At 37.4% G+C, this 26059-nt stretch overlaps 1 protein-coding gene across 2 annotated transcripts in view; it reads right to left on the bottom strand.

The window, feature by feature from the left end:
- Positions 1-510: 510 nt before the first annotated feature.
- Positions 511-26059, bottom strand: part of dnajb6b (DnaJ heat shock protein family (Hsp40) member B6b) — a 28930-nt gene continuing 3381 nt past the window's right edge. Inside the window, exons 2-10 of one of the 2 annotated variants that reach the window (XM_032551754.1) lie at positions 23456-23569; positions 19854-19963; positions 17348-17401; positions 17027-17131; positions 12549-12683; positions 12291-12438; positions 10560-10630; positions 3592-3750; positions 511-1868 (exon numbers count right to left, since the gene is read on the bottom strand). In XM_032551754.1, the coding sequence (XP_032407645.1) occupies positions 1759-1868; positions 3592-3750; positions 10560-10630; positions 12291-12438; positions 12549-12683; positions 17027-17131; positions 17348-17401; positions 19854-19963; positions 23456-23520 (957 nt within the window). In that variant the 5' untranslated portion in view covers positions 23521-23569 and the 3' untranslated portion in view covers positions 511-1758. Of the gene's footprint in view, positions 1869-3591; positions 3751-9993; positions 10631-12290; positions 12439-12548; positions 12684-17026; positions 17132-17347; positions 17402-19853; positions 19964-23455; positions 23570-26059 lie in introns of those variants that run through there. The other variant, XM_032551755.1, reaches the window with a different exon arrangement.

The following is a 26059-nucleotide window of genomic DNA, read 5'->3' as shown; positions in this document are numbered from 1 at the left end:
GTGCCCTATACACAGAATTTTAATGTTCTATACTGTTAAATGGCATGTGCAATGTTTGCATAAATTATTTTTTTATTTAAGATTTATTGGTACAATGGATTTGTTTTACCAAAGTATCATTATGACATGTGAGTGATGAAAATGTTGACCGATTTGGCTCAGCCCTGAGGATCAGCTCTTCCTCTTCAGTAAGTTCATCGGCAGTTGTTTTTCAACACAAAACAGTGTTTCTTGATGCATTTGACGAGTGACCATTAGTGTGGAGTAAAATCAAGCATCAATTTGTAGAAAAGCACCTCATCTCCACTGTTGAGTGTGGTAGAGGACCAGTGATGCTGTGGGCCTGTTTAACTTCCAAAGGAAAGCTTGTCATGATGCACTAGGACACCGTAAATAAAAAATATGTCAACATTTGCCAGAAACAATAACAATGAGTCATTTAAAGTCTTTCAGTTACTACAATTATCCAAAACATATTGTCAACATAATAATAATAAAAAAAAACTCAGGTTATGTTTTCTTTCTTTAAGCATTTAATCATGAGAGTCCATAAAAAATGAACATTTCTCTTGGATTTGTCAGGAGTCATCAAATGAGGAAAACATTTCTTGAGAAAACTATTACAAATACAATGAGTTCACAAACAATTAATTCTCTAAAGTAGTATTTAAGTATTTAAGAGGGCTACACAGTGGCGCAGTGGGTAGAGCTGTTGCCTTGCAGCAAGAAGGTCCTGGGTTCAATTCCCAGCCTGGGTTTTTCTGCATGGAGTTTGCATGTTCTCCCTGTGCATGCGTGGGTTCTCTTTGGATAGTATTTAAGAGCGGTAATCGTGTCCTTTCATGCTGTGGAAAAATGTGATTCAACTGAGCTGAACAAGTTAATCATTTCCTAATACTCTCCAAAGCTTTAAGCCTTTTTACCACTCATATCTCATATTTTTCAGTTTTCCCTCTTCCTCTTTGTCTCCTATTAAAGATGGATCCACTAAATGGTTTGACCTTCACTGACTCACATGCTGTGCAGTGTCAGAAACTTTCTGCTAATTTCAAACAGAGCTGCTCCTGTGATTCTCCTTCCACCTGTATCTTTTCAAATACGCACAAAGCAACCGATAAAGCTCAATCAGAAAAAATTTATTTAGATTTTCTTTGTGTGTTAGCTGCAAATCTTCAAGGCCAAACCCATGAATGTTTTTTTTATATAAAGCTTTTGATGTGGGCCATTTGGCCAGTTGCCTAGGGTTGAGTTGGAAAGGGGAGCACACAAGCATCAGGTAAAAAACATAAAATTAATTAAAAACCTGAAAACCTCACAGTGGCACCTTGAACAAGTTTTCTATTGCTTTTATTCATGTACATTCAATTCAGAGCTGGTGTCTACTGCTTCCTGCTGGAGAATGGGAGACTTTTACATGCTTCATGTGGAAGTCCATTGCAATTTATTCTACCTCAGAATATAGATGATTTCCTACATTTTAATTGGCTGGGTCTCAGCTAAGGCTCCGTTCATGCAAGAACCACCACTGCCAACTAGTAAAGTACAACGAATACTGTACAAATCTAAATATTTAGCGGAGAACTCAGAGAGAATGGTTTTGGTTAATACAAGCAGGAGAGACATAATTCTCTTTGCTGCAGTTAATAGAAAAAAGGGAACTATGATGCAGAAGCAGAGTAGCACCTCTGAATTTTAGCCAAAGCAAATTAATGCCACATACAGCTGAAGGCGCATCTGCCAAATATAACTGAGAACTGTTCAAAAATAGGTACCAAATCCACTGAAACGAGGGAAATGCCGAGGAGCTCGCTTCTTTTTGGATTCTGCCTCCTTCAGCCACAGCTTCTTCCTCTTGGTGTCCACATGTCCTACAAAACAGCAAAGAAGAAAATAGTATCAGTAAATGAGGGCATTGTTTAACCCATGGATTCTTTTGGTGTCAACAACTCTTAAACTACCCCATTACAAATAGCGTACAACAAAATTATTTACACCTACCAAAAGTTTCCAAATCATTGCTACATCCACAAACTTTAACTGATTTTATTGGGATTTTATGTGCTAGAGTAACACAAAACAGACAATAATTGTGAAGTGAAGAAAAATTATACTGAGTCTTCAAGATGTTTCTTTTTCTTACAAGTAAAAGATTGAAAGATGTGGTTAATTTATATTCAGCCCCCTTGAGTATTTTGTAGAAAACCTTTTCCTGCATTTACAGCAGCGACCCCTTTAGTGAATGTCTCTACCTGCTTTTCAGAAAATCTAACTTTTGCCCATTCTTTTTTTCAAAATAGACTAAAAATGAGAAAATCTGTGAGGATCCATTTTCAAGTTTTAACAGATGTTCTTCTCTGCTGTTTTTCTGGATTTGCAACAGCCTTTCTTTTCCCAATCAGCTGAGATTGACAGCCATAAATTGTTAGATTTGGAACATTGTTTCACATATATGTCTTTTTCTCAGCAAATTTATCCATGACCTGTTTGTTGTGGCTCTTGGTCTTCATGATGCTGTTTGTTCATCAGTGTTCTCTATGAGATCCACATACAACAAATGTATTTATATTGAGGTTAATCATGTTACTTTTGCATGCAGTTTGTTACTCTACATTTTATTTCGGCATATTGGAGGAAAAGTAGCTGAATACAAAGGTATGCCATATTTTTCAGATTTTTTAAACCATTTATCATATATTTAAATTTTTTTTAATCTTGCACACTGACATTTGTTAAAGTAGGATGAATATGTTTGCAAGCATTTTGCTGGCAATTAATAAAAAATGATTAATTGTGGAAACAGGAATGCAGATGTCGTAACTGAAGGAAGCATTTTATTGCATTATGAGGGTCTTTCTTTAGTGCTAAAATTGAGAACATTTAGTTATTAATTGGAATTATTCTCATTACCCAAAAAACTGAACTGCATCGGTGATCCAGATGGAGCTCTTTTTCCAGAAGATCCACATCTTGCAGAACACATAAGACTCATCAAAGCAACCATAGGTCATCCATAATATTTTTGCAGCATGTTGACATGGTTTTGTGAATGATTAATGAACTGTTAGTAAACTACACCACATTTGGCTTGTTAAATTTGTAATTTTGCTTTTTTTTTTTTGGACTTGTCAGACCTCGCTGTTGATTTTGCCCTCATTTTCTCTGGGTTTCAGACAGGAATGCTAGTTAAAATCTCCCTAAGACAGAGAGAGCGACTGAAAATCAGGCTCTTTGTATCTCAGCAGGAACTATGCACGTTGAAATTAAAGGTTCCCTCCTCAGCTAACGAAGCCGCCGTGTGTAAAACGCTCGGCGGCTGTGTGCAATTGCTCAGCTTTTGTGCCTGACTTCCTGACCCCGTGAAGGAAAACAGGGGGCCGACTCTGACCTCTGGTCGTTACGGCGACGTAAAACAGAGCTGGCTAATGAACATCTCTGTCCTCGGTGTTTACATCTGCCAATCAGACGTCGTCACTGTGCTTTGTGAGGCCATCAGGCACAAAAGCAGACAATTAGCCGTGCTCATTAGGAGTCTTTAAGGCAGAGCTCTGTGTGTTGGTAATTAATCAGGCCTGCAGTGGCAGCAGGGCGGACCTCTCGTTAGTCCCAGGCTCTGCGGGCCGTGCTCCTCCTCTTCCTCAGTGGGGTTCTGGGGGGAGTTCCTCAGGTAGCGCTGGTGGAGGCCCAAACCGGGGAGCATGTTTTGTCTGCGGCTGCGAAACTCCTCCTCAAATGGGTCTTGGGGGGCGATATCTGTGGGTGTGAGCAGAGAGGGAATGAATCACACCTAAGCTTATCGCTGTCTGGTTGGATTGCCCGAGGTGTTCAACATAAAGTCGTTTTTTTTTTTCCCCCTGTCCCTTTTGACATGAGATGTGTTTGTTGCAAAAGAGAAAAACATATTGCCTTCTGATGCCCTTGGCTGTTTGAATACAATCAGACACAGGAATAGAGATACAAACTTATATTACTGCAAGTTAGGCGTGAGTCCGAAAAGGTATATTGATGTAAGCAAGAAGAAAAAAACAGAGATGATATAAACCAGGTACCCTTAAGGTAAACAGACCCCCCCTCCTTCAATCAAACTCCAGGCATATATTTCATTCATTTTTCATCTGCCTGACTTTGATTGTGATTAGTCATGTAAATAAAATGAGATTTGGTTATTCTTCTCTCTAGGTAATTTACATTTATATTGAATTAGTGGCAGGCAGGGAATGGTGTGAGGTGGCTGTGGTTGGGGGTGGGAGTGGAGGGGTTATTATACTAGAAGATTACAGGCAGATCGGATCGCCATTGTGTTGTGTAATTAAGGCAGCGCTGAGGAGAAGAAAGAAAGCCAGATGCTCGCCTTCCTGGAACCGCTCCCATTAAAGGAGGGTCTGCACCAACTTGTAAAAGAAATATAACTAACATGAACACATAAGCAGTGGGACTTTTTTTTGTATATAAAACACGGCAGAGCCCAGAGCATGATTAAACCTCCACTGTGTAAATGGAGTGGTGTGAAAAGTGTTTGCCCTCTTTTCTACATGTTTGTTACACTTTCGTATATCAAAACATCAAACAACACAAGTAAACAGAAAATGCAGTTTTTTAAATGGTTTTTACCATAAAGAGAGAGAGAAAAAACCAAATCCTAACCCACATGGCTTTGTGTGAAAAAGTGATTGCCCAGTAAACCTAACTGGTTGGGCAGCAACAACTGCAATCAAGCATGGAGGTCTCTTTGAGAAGAATTAATCTTTATGTTCAATAAACCAGCTTGAGATGATCAAGATATTGTGGCAGTGCATTGTTCTGTCGAAAGTAATAGTTGTTGTGGCTGGATGGACATTGGCAGGAACAATACTCAGATTATAGTGTGTAAATAATGCTCATCTGGTAGTAAAAGGTCCAAAGTATGCCAAGAAAATATCTAGCACACCATTATACTTCCAGCACCAGCCTGAAATGTTGATACAAGCTATGTTTAATTCATGTTTGTTAGCATTAATTTATGTAATTGATGTTAAGTTGATTTGTCCACACAGTGATTATTTGACCACTGTCTGTCTGACCTGTGGTTGAACATAAAAAGTGGATCATCAGTTCCTGAAAAAAAAAAAAGCACAGGATGGCTGGAACTGGCAGCAATGCCACATTCAGTCACCAAAGTCTTCTTTTTTAATTTGATTTTCAACATGTTGTCTTCACCTCACCAAGATGTCTAAAATCATCGGCTTTCTACCAAGCCATTTGTGAACAAGCAACTTGAGGAAACATACAAAGTAAGCTGGCTTGTGAATGTATAAAATGTCTTTCAAATGGTTTTTGAGTGCTTCAGGTAAAACCTTTTTCACTTCCAGCAAAAGAATGTCATGATACCCAGGTTTTAACCAACACATTTCACCCAAGGTCATTCATCATGACCTTGTGATTTGTGATTTATTCCTCACAAAAGGACTTTATTTTTTTCTTACTTATTCTGAAACAATCCACAGAAAACGTGTTTATCTTCTCACTGAAAAAGCTCACACTTTAAGGTTATTTATGCTATTTTAGCCTCAAACTAGAGTGCCTTTTGTTTTCAGAGTTTACAAACCAGCTTATTAAACTGGACAACCAAGAGTCGACCCTACAAGGAGACAGCAGCTCTCAGTGGACCACCAGAGAGCAGGAAAATTGGTGGCTTTTTCTCTCACTTCTAACCCATATTTGTTTCACGATCCCATCAGGTGATGCTAGATAGCTGGATTAAGCCAAAACATTTGTGACTTCAAGGCCGCCTGCTTCATTCCAGCCTCCGCTACTCCAGAGGATCAATATTTGCATCTATTAGGCATCCTGCTACCTCTGTAATAGGGCTTTTTCTGCTATCAAGTCGCATAATCCAGCAGCATTTAATTAAATAAAACAAAGACAATATCAAAGAGCTATAGTGATAATGAGGTTTTAGTTAATGTTCAAATAAGTGGTCTATTATTTTCTGGATCAAAGACTTAATTTGAAAAGTGAACACCCTTCAGCAGTAAGATGTTTCAGTTGCAGCTATTGTGCTGAGAGCACCTGTCATTTGTCTCCAGGTTAAATAATGTGGCCAGTTGTAATGCAGGCATGAACACAAACACCAAGTTACACCTTAACACTAAATCTATATGAGAGAGACATTTACAGCGTTACACGCAACAGACTGGAGGTTGAATCATGGACTTAGAGAGTCTGAAATAAATCACAGCTCCAAAGGAGGGCTAACTCTAGATGACAACTTCAGCCAGATTATATTCAACAGTCCACCATCGCTGGGTTCAGGATGTCTGGTGTCGTGCTGATGGGGACCCCACTGCTGAGCACTGACAGATAAAATCCTTGTCCAGACACGGCCGAGGAGAAGCAGGCGGCTTATCTTTTCCCATCGTTCATAAAATAGCCAGTGGCTAGAGGCTCTGGTGTCGTGCTAAGCTGTCAAGCAGACTGTGTTTCTGTGTGTTTGTGGGAGGAAAGGCTGTGGGGGTATAAGGTGAGGCGAGGTGAGGCGAGGATGGGGGCGGTGTAACAAATCAGACGTGTGTGTCATACTGGAGCAGATGGATGACGAGGGAATAGCAAAAGCAGCAAGAGTTTTCTTGGTTATTGTTTTTCCATGCAGAGGAGGAAAAAAAAAACTTTTTCTTTTGCTGAAGAGAAGAATAGCAATTTTGGTACCTAATTAACTGACATTGGTTTACATTTTTAAGGCACTTTTTAAAAATATCTTGTTTCTTCAGACTTGCTTTCGGTAGTAAATTGAGTTCAACTGAGCTCGTGGTTTTGTGATTCTTTCTCTAAATGGTAGTTTTGCCTATTTGGGATTATTTTCTGTTTGCATACAAATGATGACATCTAGTGGTCACAAGAGATACACTTTTAAACCACCTAATGTTTTCCGTTAAGCAAATAAATGTATTATGATTGTACATTTAAGTTGTATTGTTTATTTTTTTTTCCAATATCAGTAATATTTGTTGTAATAAATATATTATCAACTATTATGTCCTCTTTCATGAATATTTGCGGATGTTTGTGTTCTGTTTACCAAGAACAATAATCTCTATCAAACATCAGATTTCTAAATTACATTTTCTGCCTCTGAGTCTAGAGAAAATAGCCTCATTGACCAGACATTTTGTCTGTTGTAAAACTCACAGCATTTGTTGCTAGTTTTCTCATCTGCAGGATCTTCTTTCATCAATAAGTTTAACTTGAGGTCAAGTAATATTTTACTGGTCCGAGATCTAAACTAGAAAGATTTGAGAACTTTTGCACTTCAGTAGGATTTCTTTGCTTTCTCATTTATCGCAGGAACATCTCAGAATATGCGTTACGATGACGATGTATAGAACTGCGCAAAAAAATGCTTCTAGTAACATATGCTTACAGCATGTCCTTTTCACTTCAACAACAAAACTTGAACAAAAGAAGTCTCACTTTAACAAACTGTTTAGGCTTCTATGTTGTGCATTTTTGTTTGCTAGAGGTTCGTATTTTATTCAGTGAAATAACTAGAGGTGGCTAAAGTAACCACAAATTGTACTGAAGTCAGAATAGCATCGCTTCAAGTTTTGAAGCGATGCTATTCTGTTGTTTTGAACTTATTTTGAAGTTCAAAATAATGTTAATAGTGCAGTGAAAATACATATCCTTCAGTATCTCGACATTTTCTATTTATTTCTAATCCTATTAACATGCTAAACGTACCAAAAATGGTAATACTGTTCAAACTGTTAACAGAAAGGTTAACAGAAACTCCAGTATGACCGGAAGATGGCGCTATTGCTCAACAAATCCGACACCTACACCCTGAAGAGTTCTTCAATCTCTTAAATGATTGATTCTGGGGCTCTAAAATACAGGGTTAAAAAAAAACAACATTCAGCTTACACGTCACATTTAAATAAAATTATACTGACGGAAAAGAGGCGACACAGCCAACCTGAAGGGTTATAAATGAAATCTTTTAGTCTAGCATTTAACCTATTGCTACTCATAAGAGAAATCTAAAGAGGTCGAACTGAAATAGATTCTGTGTTAATCTAAACACCAGCTCTGCCAGACACATTTGGAATCAGATATGTAAAAAGTTAGAAATCCAAGTGGAAGCTCTACAGCTTCAGTTTGACTCATTGCAGGCCTCACCCCGATTTTATTGCTTCCTTTGCTTGACATGTCTCAAAAACTGAAGTGGGCCCTGTTCAAATAAACTAGCCTTGAGCACATTCTTTTAGGAACACTCATGTTTTTCTGTGTGTTCCTCTGAGCACGCTGTAAAACAAATGCAATCTCCATGACTCCAGCTTTATGGTTCAAGACAGGAAATCCCATGAGCAAAAGTGTCTTATCTCGTGTACATCTTCATTTTACACTTCATAAGACATTAAAGAGATTAAGCAGCAAATCAGCAACGTTGGGGGTTTAGTCTAGTCTAGAAACAAATGAATTTTCATGGCCAGGTGCATCATTTTGAAAGGATTTTATACTAAAGCATTATGGGACAGATTGTACCATTAATTTAAATTAAATGTATGTAGCAGTCCTATTTGGATATGATTTTTCTTTTGCAATCATGTAGAGGAAAATGTAAAAATAAAGTAGATAAACTGAATTATGATTTGCTGTGTTGTAATCCGAGTTCCAGCTCATTCTTGTCTGGAACCTAGAAAAAACAGAAAGGACAGAGACAAGACACAAGGGGATGGATGGACATGTACTGGACAAAAAGGAGGGATGGTTGGTTTGATGGATAATTGACAAAATTACAAGACGGGTAATGTGAGAATAAAGGAATGGATAGGTGAAATGTTGGATGAATAATGGATAAAAAATTGGTAGATGGATGAACAATAGTTGGAAGGATGAATGGGTGAGATAATGGAAACAAGTTAAAGGCTGAATAAAGAAATGGATAATAGACAAAAAAGGATGGATCGGTAGCCAGATAAATGAATAATGGAAGAATGGATGGAGGAATAGATGGGTAACTGGACAAAGCAATGAACAGTAGACAAAAGAATAAATAGATGCATGGGCAGTTGGATGAATAATGCAGTGACAGATGGACATTGATGGATAAAGAGAGGAATAAAGAAACTGACAAAGAGATATGAGAAAACATTTGAAAATCTTCCCACACTCATCGACATACAGACCTCAAAAATGCTTAAACCTTTAATAAAACTTGAGATTCTGGTCGATATTTAGGGAAATTTAATTTCCTCCTCTTTTAATGAGATCCTGGGATATTGAACAAACATTCAAAGGCTTCAGCTTTTATCTTCAGCAGCAATTACCACAAAAACTTAAATGTTTCTGCATTTAATGGGTTCTATTGGTGAGTAAATGCTGTAGCCAACAGAACTTTTATAACCTTGTGGACGTGTGTGAATAAGGGGACATTTTAAAAATCAGCTGACTTGTTCAATGGAAATATACCCATCAGAGAACAGAAAAAAAAAAAGCTCCAAGATTGAAGATAGATGAAATTCCAGTGAAGACGCATCTAACAATGACAAGGGTTACTTGAGTGAGGACAGACAGGCACCAAACCCTAATGTGAGTCACTAAGGCATTAGTAAGTTATATAATACACACGGTGAGCTGTGTGATGGGTGGTAAGTGAGTGTACAACAGGAAGCAGCCGGTGTAGTTCCTTTTTAGTGCGGTTGCGATCGGGCGTATAAGCAGGTAAACTCACACATCCATGAGGAGAGATGATTCAAAGCCACTCAAGCCACAAGAAACACACAGACACCAGATGAGGGCAGTGGGGTTTCCATGACGTTTCACAAACCAAGCTTTATTTATTGAATCTGAGCTGCATGAAGGAAAAAAAAAAGTCCTCAGTGAGTCCCCTTTAGCTGGTGTTGCTGTTTAAATTCACAGTCTGAGCTGGCAAAGCAGTTAATGTGAAATCATAAAGGTAGCCTTCTTCTATCATGCAGAAAGAAACCAAACGCGCTTCCAGAGAAAATGAGCAAAATATGCATGTTGTTATAATTAATTTATTAATGAACACAAATCTTATTACACTCGCATGAACAATAGCCAACAGGTTAGCAAGGTGGAGTTTATGTTAAAGACATTAATGTGAGGTGGTTAAGCTTCTCATTCACTTGTTAAACTAATCAAATAAAAGGGAGCAAAAATGACATGCGCAAGTTAAACATACAGCATCTTTTTTCTGCCACAACACCTAAGACGATATACACCCTGAATGAAGGAAAAAGAAAATATACAGCACACAGCCAACTTAGCGTTTATGGCAGAAAAGTACAATTCAATAAATTCAGAAAATAAAAACAACAAATCCCAGCAAGCTGGTCCCCCTAAATAATGGAATAAATACAATATACAAATACTGAAAACATGTCCCTCTTCTCCCTGGCAACTAAGCTAACATGAGAAAATTCTTCTTTGGGAATGAGATGCAGGAGGAACAGAGAGAGAAGAGACTTTTTTTTTTTTTTTCCAGATGAGACAATTGCATGTTGGTCAAATTTTGTGGCGAGATATTTACTTGTTATCCAGTCTTAGTAGCTGCTCCTTACCATTAACTGTAAGGGATTTTAACTGACCATCTTCCACCACTTCCACCCGCTCCTGGCCGTTCTCCACAATCCTGTTCACACACACACACACACACAGAAAGACAGCAGCTTCTTCAGGAACCTGGGAGCAACAATTATTGAAAATAAAACATCTTCTAAAAATAGTCACACTTAATGATCCCTTTCAGATTTAGATTTTGTATGAGTTTCATATAGCATGACAAAATCTGAAAGTGTGGTGTGCATTTATATTTAACCTCCCTGAGTCAAGACTTTGTAGCACCACCTTTCACAGCAGATACCACTGCTTTTTGCATTTTTATACATTTAGTGACCGACTTTATTTACTATACTACTACATGGAACAGCTGTATTTGTAGTGAGATTAAATTAAAGACAGACTGACTGCATTTACTAATTAGGTTATTTCTGCAGGCAAGTTGTGGTACTGGATTTTATTTAGGGGTATCAGAGTAAAGGAACCTTCATTTGTTAATGAAAAATACTTTCCTTTTGAAATGATGGATCACTTCATTTGGGTCAATGAAATAAGACTCAAACTAAATGCTTACATTTCTTCTTTGCACATTATATCCCATCAAATTTGAACATACGGTATTTTCCGCACTATAAGGCGCACCACATTATAAGGCGCACCTTCAATGAATGGCCTATTTTAAAACTTTTTTCACATATAAGGCGCACCGCATTACAAGGCGCATAGAATAGACGCTACAGTAGAGGCTGGGGTTACGTTATGCATCAATTAGATGGAACTGCGCTAAAGGGAATGTCAACAAAATAGTCAGATAGGTCAGTCAAACTTTATTAATAGATCACAAACCAGCGTTCTGAAAACTGCGTTCATTCCCAAAATGAATAAACAGCTGTTTTATTATTTTCCCCGAGGTAAAGTCAGTGACGTGGTATTTTTGTGACACAGTTTATCTTTTAACAACAGCAAGGTATAACATATAGTGGAGGGGAACTTTTCCTCGATTCAATAAACACGTAAAAAACAGTCTGATACTGTTACGGTAAATCAAACGTTAGTGCAATCACAATATATATCCACTTCCGCACCATTGATTCGTTCATGTTAAATTCTCTCGCTGCTGCTCTATTCCCGTGTTCTACTGCGTGACTGATCGCCTTGAGCTTAAACTCTGCGTCGTAAGCGTGTCTCTTAATAGGAGCCATTTTGGAGTCTTTACACAAAACCCAGCGTGCATCGCACGCTTCTTCTTCTATGGGGGAAAATGAAGTCGGCGGCTGCTTACCGTAGTTGCGAGACCTGTTGCGGCTCAATATTGGTCCATATATAAGGCGCACTGGATTATAAGGTGCACTCTCGGCTTTTGAGAAAATTGAAGGTTTTTAGGTGCGCCTTATAGTGCGGAAAATACGGTACATCTAATCTTGTCTGATGGGATTATCTTCATATCAGCAAATGTACCATATATGCAAGTTTATATTCTGCATAGTTTACATTTCTGTACAGTTTATTTCTAATTATATATTTCATGGTTCATTTAATATTTTTTTATACCTAAATTTTAAATTTCTGGCATCAAACTAAGAATGTCATTTCACAGGAAAACGTGTCCTTACTGTTCATCTGTTTTGAATCTTAAAAATATAAAAGTATCTTTTTGTATCGTTACAAGATTTAGAAAAGCTCAATATATGAATGTATTCCACGGCATTGTACCACGAGTTCAACACTCATACCGCTTTGTGGTGATTTTCCTGCCATTGACAATCTTGGTAGAGGTCGACACAGATCTGAAGTTGCCCATCCCTCCTCCGTTGCCTCCGAATGAAGAGGAAGAAAAGGAAGTAAATCCTCCACCACCCATATCGCCAAAGGAGCTAAAACCTAATAATCAGTAACAAATTAGTTTTTATTAATTTCAGTTAACAGACAATGTAATTCTTTTTAATGCCATTATTTCAATAAAATATGAAAAATGTAAAGTATGTGCAGACCTGAGTCAAACCCTGAGTAGCCAGGCCCAAATGCTGGAAAGCCGCCGAAACCAAAGAGCGACCCACCCATCCGGCTCCTGTGCGCACCTCTTTGACGACTGCGGCCTCCGAAGAAATCATCAAAGGGATCATCAGCTGCAAAAGCAAACAGAGTTTGCCACGGTGATATATTTATTTCAAAATTCTTGCAATGTTTCACCATCAGATTTCCTTTTTGGTTCTTCAACTACTGAAGGTCTCACTTTCAGTATGACCTTTTATAGTTGTTTAAATTTCTGTAGATTCTTATAATTTTATAACATATTTTATAAGTATTTTTCCAGTGATCAAACGGACGGAAAGATGGATGAACAGGTTGAGTGGTGGATGGATAAATTGAGGAACTGATTGATAAACAGCTGGTTAGATAATGAACAAATGGAGGGAAACTTTGATTAATGGGGTAGATGTGGTTTTATGGATTGATAGATGGCTGGATGATGAATGGATGGATTTATATATTTTTAAAAAAATGATAGATGACAAGATGGCTGGAATAATATTCAGGGATAGATGGGTGGCCGATAAATTGATGACAGTATGAACGCAGCGATTGTTGGACAAATATACGAATGGAGAGATGAATGAATTTATAGATTAATAGATAAGAGTAGTGGATGAATAGATTGATGGAGGGCTAGTATTTAATCAATACTTGGCAAAATATTACCAAATTTAGCATTTTTCCAAATCGAGTATCAATGTTGAAATATTTTGAGTATTTTATTTGAGGAAAATGGTCCCAGCTTGAAAAAAAAAAAAAAAAAAGCTCAAGAAACTGATTAGCTAAAGGCTCTCATTGGTGACAGAGCGTTTATTAGTCCTTTCTGGAAAAACGTTATCCGTTAAAAACTGTTCAAGTGCCGCAAACTCATTTTCATCCGAAAGCCCCCGAGGAGCTTCCGCTAATTGTGTGCTGCCGATCTAGGTCACCCTGGCAGGATAAGGCTGGAATCACTGGCACTGAAAGAAGACTCCTCCTTCAACCTTGAACATACCAAGGGTGCATTTAAAAAAGAAAGAATGATTTGCTTGTTCCCTCTGAGAGAAAAGCTTAAAATAAAAGTCTCCCGTGTTTCTGTTTACCAAGAAGTGGACCTCTGAGCGCACACGAGTGAGCTTTAGCAGAGAAGTTAAGCATCAGTGGAAAATAAAGAGGAATGTAAGCTGTAAGGAATGTTGTTTAACACTTGAACTGTGATTCAGCTTTTGGAAATCTGAGTGAAGAGTGAGGCTGTACTTAAAAAAAATAAAATAAAAAAAAATAAAGATTAAGGGCATCAACGCAGATGTGGACTCGTACTGTAAATTACACACTGAATAATGGTCTTAAAAAAATGCTGTAGCATTACTCAAACAAAAATTTGTGTAAGTTGAAATGCAGCAAAGTCCAACAGAGCTGCTGTCAAATTTCTGCTCTGAAACCAGCAAGGAGCCCAGAGAAGAGTCAGCTGATCTCTCTCTCCTCCAGCCTGATTCATCCCATGTTCATTTCAGAATAACAGTGTCTGCTGTTCCTGGCAGACATCTTGGCCGGATCGCAGTGCAAGTCTGTGTCTCAGGGGAACACTGCAGCCACTGCACTCCCTCCCTGCAAGCTGCTAGTCCCTCTGATGTGGGTGAGTGACAGATCTACAGGACCAGCTGCTGCTCGGTAAGATAGACTGCTGGACCATCAGGAGCGGAGAGCTGGATGGGACTTAGAAACAAATCAGACACATTCTCTGACTGAGCTCATTCTAAACATGCCAACTGAACTTCATGTATTGTAAAAATTGGCATGGAACAATACATCCACTTTTTTAAAGACTTAAAGTTGCAGTATGTAACTTATTAAAAAAAATATCAATGCACTATTTGTTGAAACTGTCACTATATTGTGACAGAATAAGAGATAATCTGAATAAAAGGATAAAAATTGAGCTCCTCTGCCTTCTTACTGCGATCCTATTGCCATCCGCATAAATACACCGCTTGGTCAGAAACAACCAATCACTGCTACGCTACAGCTAGTTTTCCACAGCAGAGCCTGCCATAAATGCTCAAGCTAGTTAGCATAGCCACTGATGACGGAGGATAAACAGATTTCCTGGAATGGTAAGTTGTTTTCTCTGCCATTGGTACATTGAGCTGAGAAGCTTTAAGCTTTACTCTATGGAGTTTCATTAAGACAAACTCACTTGACACTCAAAAGCATTCCCACAGCATGACACTTCCCCTACCACATTATCTCATGAGGATGGTGTGGTCAGGCATTTATGCAGCAGTTGTTGCAGCACAGAACGTTTTGACTTTAATGTAAAATGCTCTGTCACTATGCATTAACAGCACCTTTTCTTGCAATCAAAATCTCTGATTTTGTGCTGATATTTTAACAAGAAATTTTTTTAATTGTTCTTCATTAAGCCCGTTCCAAGAGTATCTTATTGCAAGGTGTGCAAAATAATCCCCCTACCCCCCACTTTGCAATAAAGTCACAACTATGTTTGCAATAAAGTCACAACTACGCAATGGTGTGAAAAAAGAAAGATTTGTTGATTTTGCATGAATTTTCACCATCACTAAAAACTGGCGCAACTGGATAAGCGCTTCAATAATCCAACGCCACACCCTCTCCCCTTTGACATCAGTGATTTGATTGGCTATTGAAGTAAATTCTGTGTACTTAGCATAATACTGCGATTAGATATTGTTTGGATAAATGTTTTAAAATATCACTTTTAGATGAGATATTAACATGGGTTCTTTGCCGTTTTCTTTAAGTTCTTTTTTTCCCCTGGTTTTAGGTCAAACCGGGAGTTTAGGCATTGTACGTATGTTTTTTACAGATAAGAAAGCTTTTACTTTCACACAAAAGGGAGCGTTTTTGTTTAGTTTGGCCTTCGAGACCTTGAAGTTTATCGCTTCCCTTTTTGTTTAGCTGTGTGAAATCCTTAACTTGAGCAATAAAAGACACTTTTGTGCTTGTTGTTGGTTGCTAGATTTATTTTCTATATTCCGTGTTACATCCTGTGCCTCGTGGACTTCCATTTTAAGGGTAGTAATTCATCATTTGGTTTAATCTGACCAGAGCATCTCAACTCTGTATCCTGCAAACAGATGTTCTTATTGCTTTCTTTCAACAAAGGCCAGAATTAAGTATCGCCTAAGCTGAGAAAACACCCATAGGTGGATTGTACAAACTAGTTAGAAGACTTTAAGGCAATTGCTTGTACTCCATTAAAAAAAAAAAGTAATTGGATTACAGTACATAGTACACATATTTTTGTGAAGTTTGTTAAAGAAGTTCAAGAGGTATGAATACTTTTGCAAGGTAATGTATCACTCTGTTTACCAGTCAGACAAATGTGATAAAGGCTATTTAAAGTCAAAACAGAAACTAAATCTCACTCTTCCACTCGGCCATCTTGTTTTATGATCACTGTTTACAAGTAAACAGAAACAGCTGAGCTCCGCTGTGCCACCCTTTCTATATCAACACAACTGTAACATCACAAAAAAGAGGAAAAATCTTGAATCAGTATATTCCATGTCCGTTCAGACAGGAGGCGAAAACACGCTTGCCGTTATTACATCTGCTTTTGTTTTAACACGGACGCTATTTTTGAATGCATTCCAGTTGAGTGATGTAGATGGTCCAATCCATCCTCTGCCTGCGTCTGAACTCCTTATTTAGAGTTACACGAGGTGAAGTACAACATGCTTTTCAATCAGTCTTCTGCTCAACCCAGACGCCCCCGAACAAGCGCTACATGTGCTATAAAAACGATGAAACTTCTGATACTTTGCCTTCTTACTATTATCAGGAGACATATTTTAACAAATAAGACAGAAACCAACCAGAACCATTATTTACAGTCCCTTTGAGGTTACATAAGATCTGATACAGCTGTCAACACGATGGAAATGCACTCCCATGCAAAGGCAACATTTGAACAGAGAGGAATCAACAAGCAAACTTACAGTTCCTGTCGTAAAGAGCCTTCGCCATCTCCAATGAGAAAAGGTCAATTACTTTTTAATACAAGTTAAAGATTATGTTACAGGAAAGGTCAAAACAATTGCTAAATGGAGGAGGTTATGTAATGAAAGTAAAGTCAGCAGTGACTCTACATGAGACTTCATTGGCAGAGGACATCTTTTTGGGAAGAGTGTTGAGTGGACAGCAGAGGGATTAACACCGGGACTTTTCTTCTACGTTTAAAGCTGCACTAAACACCACAGGAAAAGCATGGCTGAGAGGGCAAACTAATTAGGTAATAGAACATATTGCTCTTCATACAAAGAAAGAACTTTTTGGAGGGTTGATTTTTTTTACCAAACACATTTTACAAGGTAATCATAGCTCTTAGATGCAAGTAGACAGCTTCTTTTCCAACTTCCGAAACATGTTAGCGTTTCACGATGTGTGTGTGCAGAGCAGAGTAGGGTGACCTTACCAAACAAATCTGCAAACGGATCTCTCCCGCCAAAGAATTCCCTGAAAACGTCCTCTGGGTTACGGAATGTGAAGCCACTATGGCTGAAGTTATCGTAATGGTTTCCTGTAAAACATTATAGAAAAAAAATATATAAATTATTTAACTACATGACAATCTACACACATCACTGCAAATATAACGTGTCAGTACGTCAACAAGGAACTAAGATGAAATTGATACGTCTCCTAATAATCATCTTATTTCGTCATGACGAGTTAAATCTCATCAGTCAAGTCTAGGACACTGAAAGATCCTCAGCCTGTTTGAACGTCGTCTTACCTCCTCCATTGAGGCCATCTTTTCCATATCGGTCATAATGACTCCTTTTGTTTTCTGGGAGAGAAAGAAAATTTATGTGAGAAAAGATAAACTGAAAATTTAAATATATGACCTGCAAGATTTAATTTCGTATCAACTTTTTTTCCCCCAATTTTGAATACCTGCTTTTTCTTAGTTAAAAAGGTTAATGTCATGTCAAACTACACAACAAGAAAAATATGAATGGCTTTTATAGCAGTGCAAAAAAAAAAAAGACAAAACGATCTCTCCTTTTGAGGTTAAATCATGATTATATTTTACATTTTCCTACTTAAAATCATCTTCCATAAAGAACATACCCTCAGGTTCAATGAGAATCTAGGAACTGTTTCATCTGTTTGCTCAAATATTTTTAGCTTGTATCAAATACTATTTAAATTAAATAAACAATGGTTAGGGATGTTCAATTTGTTCATTTCCCATTTGTTTGTGTAAATGTGAACCCCACGATAGCACCCGGGTGTTGATGCCCTTTGGAAGAAGTGGTTAAATGATTCAAACAAACTCCACAGTGGTTCGTTTGTGGCGTCAATGGGAGCCGACGTCAATCAGAGACCGAGTCAAATGCCTTCTCAAAGCCGGGTTTGCATTGCACTGTGGGTCGAGGCAGTGTAAACAAACAAACAAAGGCAGTGTCAAGGTAAAAAGATAAGACACCATGTTAACCAAGACATCTAGTCTGAAATCATACACAAAGAAATACTAATATTCTAATTAAATTCTATGCTTTTGCTGTAGGTTGAAATACAGAACCCCCTTCCTGGATTTACATTTGGCTCTAACACACCAGTCACACCTGACCAATATATAGACGGAATATTCTCATGTGGCTTCTGGAAACAATTTTGTTTTCTTTCTGAAAAAAAAACTGTACTACTGGAAAAAGTTGCAAGTCAAACTGATCAACTGCGTTAGACTGAAGTAAAAAAAAAAAAAAAGAAAGAAAACCTCAGTCTTAGACTATTTAGCCTCAAAAAGTCATTTTATGAAACCAAACTGAAGGAAGAAGAGAAGGAAGAGCTGCGTTTGCCCAACAGCATAGAACAGAAGTAGAAAATCTGCAACGAAACCAGTTTTATTTCACTTAAATTATGATTTTATATTTGTCTTATTCTGGAAACACACAATTTCACCCAATATTCAAGTGTTATTGTTTAATAAGAGAGAAAAGAAAAAACCTTTATACACACACTAACTGATGGCTGGGTGGCTTTTACACATTTTTCTATCATAGTCGGCAAATATAAGTACAACGTCTCCAGGAAACCCAAAGAACTAGATTAACAGGCACACGTTTACCTATTTTTACATGACTTGTTGATAAGCTCAAAATGTTGCTTGCTTGCAGTTCCAGTTAATCCTGTTCGGTAAAACACTTCCAAGAACAGTTTTTCCTGTTTTGTAATTTAGGTGCCATTAGAAAACATTTGGATTGTTTGGGAACAGCAGGATTTATTATACACAACATTCACAAATCATCAAATTCCACAACATCCAACAAGTTCTCATGCTTAGCAAAAAAATATTATAAAAGGCTTTTATATTTAACTAATAGTGAAAGCTATTTGTTTTTTAACAATCAAAATGTGTAAATTTGAGGTTTATATAAAAGCCAAAGAGTCTATCAGTGTTATTTTGCCACTTCCAGATACGAGTGAGACATCCAGACATTTTATTTATGAAACGGCTTAACAGGTTACCTGTATAAACCAAACAGAGCTGTCAGACTGCCTGTGTCAAACTAAAAGTAAAAATCACAATAGACTTTCTTGAGAAACACAAACAAACAAAAAAAACAAAACAGATGCATTCCAGAAGTCCGACACGGTGCAATGAAAAAAAAAAAAAAAGAAAAAAAAAATCACAGGAACTGCTGCTGCAGGCATCTTCTTTCACCACTGTGACATTGATAACCTTAATTCCCACTGTTCTTCACAACCAACCAGTATACCTCTTGAAAGTGCAACCCGTAATTAAAGGAACAATTTGACTGCTGGTTACATTTTTCAAGAGAGGTGCTACTATGCTTTTGAAAAGTTAGCAGCCTCATAACAATTGTAGAGTTGCAACAGGTAGAATGTTGCCTTGAAAGGGATTTATGAGTCTTTTGTTTCCCTTTTTTACCCTGCAGGGTGTTCATTTAGTCCTTGAGCTCTTCACTCCCTTTTCATTTTGAAGAACAAACATTTTTTTTTGAAAGTCAAATAACTAAAGACTTAACTGTATTCCCTACAAAACTGAAGAGAGGCTTTCAATAAAAACTTGTTAAAAAAAGACTGGTAGTTCGTTACTAAGCAACTTTAAAACAGATTTGAAAAAAACACACCAACTCAATATTTTACAAACAGTTGTCTCCCAAACAAAACCTCTTAACTTGAATAATAAAAAGTAGAAAAAACACAGAGGGTAGAGTCAACATATCAGGGATAAAAACAGAACATTTGAAGTTAAAATAGACCCATCTTACCATCTGACAGGACTTCATAAGCCTCTGACAGCTCTTTGAACCGTCTCTCTGCCTCTTCCTTGTTGTCTGGGTTCTTATCAGGATGCCATTTCAATGCCAATTTTCTATAACTGTGAGGGGGAAAAAAAACACATGGTTAAAACAACCAACATAGCATATAATACACAAATATGCCAAAAAACCCCCACCAGTAATACAGAGGTGGGACAATCAGCTGCATATGAGATGTACAAAATCAATCAGCCAGAGATGAGAATTGGCTACTTTTACATCACTCAGTTTATCCACTGAATGCATCACAACCAAGAATTCCCACCTTTCTTGGTCTACAAACACATCAGTCACCAGCATTTACTTTACACACTTTTTTGCATCATTTAATAATAATTTAAAATAAAAGATACACATGCTACCTTCACTTTGATACATAGCGTAATTTAATAGAGTTTAAAACCGATACTTGTATCATAAAACTTGAAACCAAAACTCTTTGTTCTCTTACACATTGTCCTCAAAAAACAAATGAGGTCAGACATTACAGAAAAAACAAAAGTCATAAGATTTTACTTCAAATCAAATAACACACATTTTTATGAGGTAATTAGTTTTTAGACAACTTTGTAAAAGTATAGTATGATAACATCTATATCAAAAATCACAGCATTGACAAATTTTAAAGAAAATTGGATAAGATGGTAGAACTAGTAAATTTTAAACAAGAATTCCTACTGCTGTTAAAATAACAGATTATTACAGTTATATTATGTGTAAGATTATTGCCAGATTAGTTTATATCAACATTTATCTAAAAACGATTGCTTGTTTGACAAGTAGTTTTTTACTCTTTTATCCCTCATTTCATTTTAACACATTTTTTTATACAAATCTGCCTTTCCAAACAATCCCAAATTTAGTTTTGAGACAAGTTGGAATCTCTTACTCTTTAATGAAAAAGGCTATTCACGAGTAAGAAAACATCTAGGATATTTGCCAGTGTTTCCAGAAGTGGATGTACAAGCAGGTTCACTCAGAGGTCAGACAGAACAATGCTCCAATTAAGTACACATACACATACTCAGAAACCTCCCCCCAAAAAAACAAATGCAGCTTAACCTGTACATGCCTCTACCAGGGAGCTAAAAGTCCATGACAGTACAGTTGGATGAAGACTAAATATGTATAACTTGTTCAGTCTTGTAGGGATTGTCAGGGAAAACCTTCTTCTCCAAAGAATACATTACAGCGCAGACACACGACGTCTAGATTAAAGTGTACAAGGTTGTCTTGATGTGAAGTTTTGGCTTTCATCCTAGTCAATGCTTTACTTTATGGTGGTACATCTGGTATTGAATGCAACTCCGTTCCAGGACGGTTCAAAAAGAAAAAACAAGCTTCAACCACTAAAATAAACTTCTATGTGTTCTGACCTCAATGAGCTACAGGAATGTTGGAAACATAAGGAGGCCAAAATTCCTCCGCAACACTGCTAAGATCACACAAAGCACAAAACCTTTTAAATTATGATCTATACAGAGTTCACACAGTCCTTCCGTCTTACTTACTGCTGCTCATTTCAGACTGTACTTAAATAATTACACAACCCGTTAAGAACCATATGATTTCGTTTGTCACATGTGTAAAATACATCCCTCTGTGGAGAAATGCATGTTCACGTCGGGGGCTTGTTTCGAGGCAGTGACCATGACGACGCCAAACCCAAATGGACAGAGGCAGCTCCCTTCCCCCCCTCCCGAGCTTATTTAACAAAGACAGACTGCCCACTCTGCATTGACCAGCAGAGTGGGACTTGCAGAGCGGCTTACGCTGCATCAGCCGTTTGTTTCTAAGCAGAAACACAGAAGCCGCCGATAAGACAAGGGACTTAAAAAAAACGAACGGGGGTCTGTTGGTGGTGGTGGGTGGGGTTCATACTATTCAGGGGATTCACTCCCTTTGGTGAACAGGTTTTGTTGCTCACATCTGTGTTGTAATCTGTCTTATTATCTTGCTGTCAAAAGCCTGTATGAGTGGTCAGAGGCCAGACCAGGTCATACAAAGCAGACTGCTTGATAATTGTGCAACATACAAATTAGTCAGTTCACCATGGGGAAAAAAGCAGCATGTGAAACTTTATCAGTGCAATCTACATTCCACTGAGGTCAATTGCTCTTAAATACATCAAGTAGCAAGGATGAAACAGTTGTTGATTAAAAAAAAAAAAAAAGTTTAATCAAAATTTTGTTAGAAATGCCGTTTCAAAATGAAGACTTAATTTTCCTGGCATTCCAATAAGTTCGTTTTTTTTGTTTTTTTTAACTGACCCCCAAACACATCATTTCATCTGAGTGACCAAATCCTGAACCTCAACAAGAGTGGTGGAGTCATTCTGATGTGGATTCCTTATTCTTAAACAATGTCACAATTTTATGTTTTCAAAATATCATGCAAGCTGTGGGCTCTGACTCAATCAGCTCTTCTTCAATAAACACCAAGACGAGTCCAAAATAGTCTGTGGTATAGACTGGACCTGAATTTGTGAGGTATATAAACTATAAAAACTGATGTTCGATATGGTAAAGACACTAAATAAACCAGTACCCAAGGCAAGTCTCGTTTTCTCTCTCTCAATATACAGCAGACATTGCTCCATAGTAGACAGGAGCAGCTTTTGTTTTCTCTAACTTTGCACAGAAACATTCAATTACTACTAACGGGGCTTTCTTCCCTCAATAACAGCTTCCACACCAAAGAGAGTGGTCAGAAGCAGTACCCAATAAAACACAGATAAAGCATGTGCAATTATCAAGAAAAAGTCAAATTGCAATAATTTCTCTGTGCATCTCAAGTTTAGTGAATAAACAGTTCTTCCAGAATGTTAATAAAATATCAGTGGCAAATCAGAGATTTTGTGTCATAGAGCAGTATAAAATGTATCGACTCCAGAGATAACTATACCAGTTTTAAGTGGTAAAGCTTTCTGCAAATTAGTGCTGGCTGATCACATCAGTGACTGATCAATTTTCACCAGACGACATATTCCACAGCCAAAAGTTTTACTTTCACCAATTAATTTTCTGCTTTAGAAAAAAATACTCTTGTTTTGTCATTTCCAGCTATGGTGAGATAATCGCTGTGATAAGATTAATAGTGATTATTAAAAAAAGCATTTACAACTTCTTTTAGGTCTTTTTTTTAGGCAACTGTCTGGTTGTGACTGCTGTTACAACCCCACAAACAAACAACAACAAAAAAAAGACCTACACTTTGTCAAATTTTTCACAGTAAAGATAAATTTCCATCCTTATTTCTAGCAGATGACTAGGTTTTATTTCTTTCCTTAACATTGTTATGATTCCTCAACTCTACAGACGTTTTTTCCTTATCGGAGCATCTGTTCACATAAAACCAGGGAGGAAAAACAGTTAGTTTGAACTGTACTGGTCACTAAATGACTCAAAACTCCTCATCGTTCCTTTGTGCCAGCTTATCCAAGTACAGGCTGCATTATTTCCTTATTACATACCATAATAGGCTGACAAATTGTAACATCAGCAGAAAGCAAAAAATAAATAATACAAAGCAGCAAACACTCAAGCACTTACGCTTTTTTGATGTCCTCTTGCGATGCATTCCTTTGGACTCCCAATATCTGGTAGTACTCCACCATGGCTCTGTCTGTTTTATTCTGATTTACTTCAGGCTCTTCTGACTGGCCTCTGTGGGAAGAAATATGCTTTGTTAGGAACCAAGAGATTAAATCAAGCTCAACAAAAAGCAAAGAGTGTAGGAATCTGGAGTGTAGGAATCCAGTCAAGTGTGACCTGCAGGATTCCTACACTCCAGATCAGAGAGAAGAAACATATTTTAAAGGATGGAAAAACCCAATGCTGTTGCTCTGTTCTGAACCAACGATGCTGGAAAGATGACAGCTTAGCTACTAATGCAAGCCAAGCAAAATGACACCACTGAAAACATCCTTCAAGCCTGAGGCTGTAAGAGACTATGAAAAATGTTTCCCTTTAATTTTTGAAGTTCGCTGTACAGCCATAAATCAAGGAGTTATGAAACTCCTGAAAAAACAAGCCAAAACAAGTCTGATACAAATCAAGAGACTATTAGATTGAGAGTTTTTACTCAGCGTGAACCAGCATATAAATCTGCTTCCCTTTACAAATCTACATTTAAGCTTCCAACTACAAAACTAGAACAGATTTAACTTTATGCAGCTGCTACAGTTTACATGACAAAGTACTTTCAAGTTCAGTAAAACCTTAACCTAGAAAAAAAAACCTAAGTGTGTTTTCCACAGATGTGAGAACCACACACTTAATAGGCAAACCCCAAAACTCGCTTTTGATTATGAAAGATGTCCTCTGAGAAATCTTCAAAAGATAAACAACCCAGAGAGTCGGACATGAGCGCACGGTGTTCTGTTTGTTTGCTATATATAACCTGTGGCCTTTGCCGTTAGATTGTGTTTGGGTTATTTGTGGGGAGCTGGGGGCCGTTTGGCACGTGTTGGTGCCAAACACCGACTCCAGCTTGGAAAACAGTCCAGGCACTGACCTCTGCGTTCTGACTGCTGCAGTGGGGTGCACATTCTGACTGAGCTCTTGCCTTTTGTCAGATAAACTTACCATCTACTGATAAAACATTAATTAGTCAACACTGATCACTTTCACGTCCTAATATAGACCATCTAAATTTAGAGACATGACCCAGAAAGTGATTTTTTTCCTGTAAGACAGACTTGTTCCTTTAAATGTATCTTTTCCCCAGAGAATGTAGCCATTACAGATCCATTAAACCACCATATGCTGAAGTATAATGGAAAACAGTGACTCCAAGCTAGCTTATTGTTCTGCACATTGCATATGTTTGCACACTTGGTGATATAAGCCTTGGGTAGCATTACACTCAGATGAACTCCAGCCAAAGTCCTTCAAATTATTCAGATTGCAGAAGTTTTCAACTATAAATACATATTTTTTATATTTCATTTAATAAATACTAGGCATTACAGACCAAGGAAATTAGATTACTCATGTTAATTTGTTTAGTTATACTTTGCAAGAATTAACTAAACAGATTTGATCATGACGAGAGTAAGCCTAATAATATAGAAAGAAGCATTTTATGCAGACTGATTCCTTTCAGTCAGATACAAAGCAGATCCATCAACAATGACATTTTCTTTCAGAATTTTTTTTTGTTTCTTCAGAGTCCCAACAATGTCCACTTAGTTTTCTAATCAAGGCCTATACTTGTGAGCAAGGCTAGGAAAACTGGATTAGAATCCATGAATACTAGATTGATCTAATCTGGAAATTCCTAAACCAACCAAGTATTTTTCATTGTGAAGAGTTATGCCTGCTAACGCTTTTGTTACTTAGTGTGCTGACTCAGCTTTCATTTTTTCAGGAAAAAATGAAAAGGAAAAAAGCATTAAAAAAAAAAAAACAGGAATGGTGGCATAGGGGTTGATGCAGGAACATAAGAGTTAAACACAGAAACACTAACGATCAGGTACTTGAATGCTGTGACAGATGGAAGAAATAAAATGAACAAGTTCCTGTCATTATGGAAGTACGCAAGGATTTAATTTTTGCGAGTTTTTTTTTTAATGTGGAAAAAAAAGATTCTTTGTTTTGTACATAATGTTTCACATCTGAAACATTGGTAAAAGCATTTAATGTTAACATTCTGCTGAAGCCCAGCCCTTAGTTATATTGAACAACTGTAAATGTGAACCACTAGCTATTGATTTGTTCAACTGTTTTCATTCACGCCATAATCACAAACTTTCTCGGTAAATAAATATGGTTAGAATGGAAAAAAAAGGGGAATTCAGATTAATAAAAATTTTAAAATGGCAATTTTGGGGAAAAAAGAAAAACATGAGTCCTCCAGATTTTCTTACAGATAAATCTGACACTGCATAAACACATGGGTTTTATGTGTTTTGTTGTGGAAATTTCTGTTATCAAAGAATGAGAGACTGTTTCAATAACTAGAGAAAGATTCATCTTCGATTTTATTTTTATTCGAAGGCAAAAGCATTCAAAGACCCATCTCACTGAACACAGTCAGTATAAGAGCCCCAAACACCACAGATCACATAATTATATAGTCACAGCAAAAAAAGATCACACCCCAAGTTTGAACTTATTTCCATTACCAGGTGGATAACAGCCACATCTTTATCT

This window comes from Xiphophorus hellerii, chromosome 21 (assembly GCF_003331165.1).
Source record: "Xiphophorus hellerii strain 12219 chromosome 21, Xiphophorus_hellerii-4.1, whole genome shotgun sequence".
Lineage (NCBI taxonomy): Eukaryota > Metazoa > Chordata > Actinopteri > Cyprinodontiformes > Poeciliidae > Xiphophorus > Xiphophorus hellerii.
The sequence above is the reverse complement of the archived record's forward strand: the minus strand, read 5'-3'. Positions and strand labels throughout refer to the sequence as shown.